The sequence below is a fragment of the Oncorhynchus gorbuscha genome, linkage group LG16 (assembly GCF_021184085.1).
Source record: "Oncorhynchus gorbuscha isolate QuinsamMale2020 ecotype Even-year linkage group LG16, OgorEven_v1.0, whole genome shotgun sequence".
Taxonomy (NCBI): domain Eukaryota; kingdom Metazoa; phylum Chordata; class Actinopteri; order Salmoniformes; family Salmonidae; genus Oncorhynchus; species Oncorhynchus gorbuscha.
Window position 1 is genome coordinate 8,950,568 of NC_060188.1, and position 6,000 is coordinate 8,956,567.

General features: G+C 45.6%; 1 protein-coding gene across 1 annotated transcript in view; it reads left to right on the forward strand.

Moving 5' to 3' along the window:
• The window catches only part of LOC123998970 (voltage-dependent P/Q-type calcium channel subunit alpha-1A-like), a 250,420-nt gene extending 244,982 nt beyond the window's left edge, over window positions 1-5,438 (forward strand). The window contains exon 51 of the mRNA XM_046304259.1: window positions 523-5,438. Within this exon, the coding sequence (XP_046160215.1) occupies window positions 523-1,302 (780 nt within the window). The 3' untranslated portion in view covers window positions 1,303-5,438. The remainder of the gene's footprint in view (window positions 1-522) is intronic.
• The last annotated feature ends 562 nt before the right edge of the window (window positions 5,439-6,000 follow it).

Consider the following 6,000-nt stretch of genomic DNA (forward strand, 5'->3'; position numbering starts at 1 on the left):
GGTGTATGCTGACTTCCATCATTTTCTATATATCTCTTCTCTTCTTGCTTTTTTATGTCTTTCTTTTCCCGGCATCCTTCCTTCCCCTCACACTCTCCCGATTGCTCTCATCTTCTTCTTCTTCTTCTTCTTCTTCTTCTTCTTCTTCTTCTTCTTCTTCTTCTTCTTCTTCTTCTTCTTCTTCTTCTTCTTCTCGTTGCTGTTGTTGTTCTTGTTGTTATTGTCTGTTGTTCTCTCTCTCCCTTTCTTTATTTATCTCTCCTATTTCTCTTTCTCTCTTTTTCTCTCTCCCTTTCTTTTCCCTCTCTCTCTCTCTCTCTTCCTTCCTCCCTCACTCTCTCTCTTCCTTCTTACCTATCTCTCTCTCTCCCTCCCTCTCTCCCTCTTCCTGCCTTTCTCTCTTCCTCCCTCTCCCTCTTCCTGCCTTTCTCTCTTCCTCCCTCTCTCTCTTCTTCCCTCTCTCTATTCGTGTCGTCGTTAATTTTATGGTTCTTTTTTTATTTGCCTTCAATGTTCGTGTAGGGCAGTAGTTCGGTGAGCGAAAGTCCCGCTCCCTCTACCTCGGGGACCAGTACCCCGAGACGAGGCCGTCGGCAACTCCCTCAGACCCCGGCAACGCCCCGCCCACACGTCACCTACTCTCCTGTCGTCCGTAAAGCCATGGCCACACCTCCCGGAGCCCAGCCCCTGGGGCGCAATCCCGCCCCCGCCCCTCTCCGCTTCTCCCCTGAGCCCCCCCAGGGACCTCCCCCACCCCACCATGGCTCACCCAACCAAGCCTGCCACCTCCCTCCCCGCTGGGGGGATGGGGGAGGAGGAGGAGGAGAGAGTGGGTCGCTGGAGGGCGACGACTGCTTCTACAACCAGGACTACCAGGATTACGAACGTGAGCACCACAAACCGCCTCCCTACGAGCAGAGCCCCACACAGGGCAACCCTCACAAACCTCACCCCCTCAACCACCCTACTCTCCCTGTGCTAAACCATCCCCCAACCTCACAGCAGCAGCACCCTATCAACCCGCACCCAAACAACCCCCACCCCAACAACCCCCACTCCCGCACCTCGCCCAGGACTTCCCGCCATGCACCCCCACCCAACACCACCCCCACCCCCCCAAGGGCAGCAGCCTCCCCCACTCGACGCCTCCCCAATGGCTACCGTGCCTCCTCCCCCTCCTCGCAACACCACCACGGCCCCACCCACCCCGGGCCCCACAAGGTCCCCCCTCCCCAGCCTAGAGGGCCCCGCACTAAAGACCTGCACGAACCCTACAACAACACGGATGACAACAGGTGCTAGCCTCTGGAGACTATGGAGGGATGGATGGAGGGAGGGAGGGATGGATGGAGGGAGGGCTCAACCACACTGTCTGAGTTATCAGTCCCTACCTCCCAGCCCAGGAAAACACACAGCCAGAGCACTGATCACCATGAGACAGGGGAAACCAAGGCATGATTCTTTCTTTCCTTATTTCCGTTTGTTTTTCTTTTTGTTTCTTCTGCTGCTCAGTGTTTCCCGCAGATGGAGGGAGTGAGGAAGGGGTAGTTAGAATAAAGGGATGAGGAGGAGGACCACTGAAGGATGAGTGGAAATTAGTGAACAGGGTATGGAGTACAAACCAATTCCTCCTCCAAAAACAATGGAACCCAGCTCATCAGATGCAAGGAGACAAAAATGGATGATTTCAAAATGGATGATATAGGGGACGGAAGCTTTTCTCAACGTATCATGATGCTACGCCTCTGGAAACAATATTAAAAACCGCCACAACGACCAAGACGTCATCACGTAATCAACGCAAGAAACTACGACATTGCGGAGAACTAAGTGGAGTTGCGTTAATTGCAAAAACCAACCACGAACCCCGATGACGGGGAGATATTGATGAGTTTTATCATCTGTGTTTACTGTTAATAATGACATCAGTGATGATGAGCCTTCCACCTGAGTGCGGTGGGGGGAGTGGGGGACACACCGGGACACACACCCTAACTCTGAACGAGAGAGGGGGTAATGTAGGCGGAATCTATCCATCCCAACCCCCCAAAAAAGATTCCGCCCCAACCGAGTAGAGAAGAAACATAAAAAAGTGGATGGTGAACATAAAAATAAAAGAAACTTAAAAACAAACATTTTCTTCAGTATTTCTTCTTCTACTCCTGCGGCTGCTACTTTTCCCTCTTCCTCTTCTTCTTCGAAACATTGAAGCTTGATTCTTCTGTTGCACCCGCACAGCTTCGTTGGAACTTGCAGAGTTTAAAAACCTGTGGAATCCTGCATGATTGATACAAAAAAAATGATAACAAAGAGAAACTACTGTAATGTGGGGGAAACTATCCCTGGGTCCTTTCTATATTAGTCTGTGGGGTTCTCTCTTTTTCCTGTAAATCCCTTTGTTTCTCTCTCTTCACCCTGAGGCGTCCCTCTCTCTCTCTCTCTCTCTTCCTGTGCTGGAGGTATAATCAGAATAGTTAGAATGGATGGAGAGATGAGGTGATGAGGAAGAGAAGCACAAGATCCAAGCCTTTTTTATGCGGAGGGACAGGATGATCTATTTCCCACTTTGTTCTTATTGAAATGCTCTGTGCCAAATTATAACTGTTGATGTGGCTGAGATTTGCACAATCATTTTCAAGGAAGTAGATATTTTTTTACAAGGCCTAGTTTTATTTCATGGGAGGAAATAAGGCAGGAAAGAATGAAAACACAGACCCCACATATTATTGGTTCATATTAAAAGGGAGTTGAAACTGGGGGAGGAAGTTACAAGCACGCTCCATGGTCCTTATTGGCTCTTCATCTGCTGACACATAGCCTCGTTCAAACCAGAGATATGTCTCTAGTCTTCCAGGGTTTGTGTTTGAAAGAGCGATGAAAAGAGAGAGAGAGAAAGAAAGGCCGATGAAAGGAGGGAACCTCTTCATCTTTCGTTTATTTGTTATTAATAGTGAATATGGTTCTATAGATACAGATAACAATACTATTGATGATTGTGATAATGACGATGATGATAATAATAACGATGATGATAATGGTGATGATGATGATGATGATGATGATGATGATGACAATGTTCATGCTTGTGAGAGAGAATTATTTTAGTCTTGTATTTGTGTTTGTTACTTTCGAGTCGGTTGTGCTCAGCGCGTCACCATCTTTGTTTCGTGAGACGTTCTGTCTGGTTGGTGGTCCACTGGTCCGGGCTGGTGGGCGGAGCTTTGTCAGAGAGGTGCATTGTGGGAACAGGAGTAATCATAGTAATGACTCTGATACAGTGTAATACGGTGGGGAAGGGAAAAGGAACTTAAAAAGGAACTTTAAAAAAAGAACAATGTCAAACATCATACAGGAAATCATGTATCTGACATGTCTACTTGTTCATTGGACAGTTGTTTACATATATGAATCATGTGGGTAAATATAGGGCAGCTAAATGGTCTTGCTTAGGTAACGGGGTCTACAGACTAAAGTAGACCAGATAAAGCAGTAATGAGACAGAGCTCCTCTGCCAGTCTGGCCCTCTAGGTGGCACTGTATGCAATACATTGCATCCCTGTCCTATTGTATCATTGTATCACCCCTTCTGTTTTGACTGTCGGATTCCAATGTTTTCGTATCTGTCTTTAAACTGGGAGCATAAGGTTTCAGTGTTGTCTGTCACTGGTGGATCACCTCCTTTGTGTTCAGGACATGTAACACAGCCAATCACAAATGCACAGGACATGTATCACAGCCAATGAAAATGCATGGGAGAAACAATGACTGGGTTTTTTTCTGCCAAATCTCTGTGTCCTGTTTCACCCTATTCTCTTTTTGTGTGTCTTTGTGCGCCTCAACCTAACATCCATCCTAATACCCACCACTGTCCCGTACACTGTCTCTCTCACAGTTGCCGGACTTTGAGGATTGCCATAGTGAACCATTAATTTATTAGAATTGTCATTATTATTATTATTATTATTATTACACCCCATGTCAAAACCATTAGCGTCAGGTAACAGTGTTTGTTCATGGCTGCCATAGATATAGCGCAGTTAGATCTGCACAAATCTGGATTCTGATGTACTGTAAAGACATATCCCATGATTCTATGTACCACACTTTGACCAGGAAGTGCACAGGCACATTGCCTTTACAGTATTCATCTAACGTAGGAATGTCATAGACGTGTATAAGTCACATCACAACACTGATAAGATAGGAATACACAGATACACTCTCAGTATGTAGCTCCTGGCTGTAGCAAGTATGCGTGTACGTGCGTATGGCGTGTGTGTGTTTGCATGTGTGTCTGTGTATGAATGCGTTATTTTATAGCAAGAATGTGTGTGTACATTCAATGTGTGTGTGTACATCAATAGCTAGCTGTTTTCGTTGGATATTTAATTTAATTTGTTTATTTGCTTTGAATATTTGATGATGACGTGTGTGTGTGTGTGTGTGTGTGTGTGTGTGTGTGTGTGTGTGTGTGTGTGTGTGTGTGTGTGTGTGTGTGTGTGTGTGTGTGTGTGTGTGTGTGTGTGTGTGTGTGTGTGTGTGTGTGTGTGTGTGTGTGTGTGTGTGTGTGTGTGTGTGTGTGTGTGTGTGTGTGTGTGAGTTAGCCTGTGTTTGTGAGCGAGTGTCAGAATGTTTGTGTCTGTGTGCAAGATGAAATAAGATGTCAATCACCCTACAATTGAAACTATGAGGCCCTAACATTCACTGTCAATCATTGTGTCCTGTACTGACCAACCATCCACTAACAACACATATTCTAAATAACCCCACCATTACTTCAAAAAGCAATGTAAAGCTGCTATGAAAAACGTAGAAATAAAATAATTTTAAGTACCAAAAAAATACCAAAAAAAGGGAAAATATCTACTTCCAGAACTGCATGTGCTATGTGCATGCCACACCGTGGGTGAACAGTCATCTTCAGGAATCAAAAAATAAGAATATGAATTCAGATTTTAAAAAAATATATGAATATAGATAGATGTTTTTACTAAGCAACATGTTTTCTTTCTTCCTTCTATTTTTGAGAACAAAAAAGGTTAAAAAATATATATATAAAAAAAACATCAGCTGAGATTTGTTTGGTTTGTTTATTTATGTTGCCAGCTGTTAACTGTAAACATGGAGGTGAGACACTACACAGCCATGTTCAGGACACTACAAAGAAAAGAGAAGTCCTGTTTTAAAGAAGAGAATCAAATGAAAAGAGATGGGGATATCCCTGCCTACTTTTGGGTGGGGCCAGGAGCCAGCCAAATCTGATGATGTAACCCTTAAAACTCTGGCTGTGGGTTCTTTTATCTCTCCCTCACTCCCTCTCTATTTCTCTCTCACTCTTGTCTCTCACACTCTCAACCAATCTCACCGCTATTTCTACCCGTGCATTTTGTAATTCCAGACAGAATTCTTCCTAATGAATAAAAACCAGAGAGATGCACACTGTTGGTCTGGAGAGACTTCTGTTTCTTTGTGTGTGTTTTCAACTGTATGCTTGAATGTGTGCGTATGTTTGAGTGAAAGAGTGTATGAGAGTGAGGTTATAGATTTGGAGAAGTAGAGACGTTTGATGTGTGTAACGGAGTGGAGTGTGTTATGTGTAAGTTAGTGTGTATACGTGGATTTAGTAAATATGGTGTCTCTGCTATCTCCCGTCTGTTTCTAGTGTTCCCCCTGCCTGCCCTGTCCCACTGGTCTGTTTATAGTGTCCCCCCTGCCTGCCCTGTCCCACTGGTCTGTTTCTAGTGTTCCTCCTGCCTGCCCTGTCCCACTGGTCTGTTTCTAATGTTCCCCCTGCCCGCCCTGTCCCACTGGTCTGTTTCTAGTGTTCCCCCTGTCTGCCCTGTCCCACTGGTCTGTTTCTAGTGTTCCCCCTGCCTGCCCTGTCCCACTGGTCTGTTTCTAGTGTTCCCCCTGCCTGCCCTGTCCCACTGGTCTGTTTCTAGTGTTCCCCCTGCCCGCCCTGTCCCACTGGTCTGTTTCTAGTGTTCCCCCTGCCTGCCC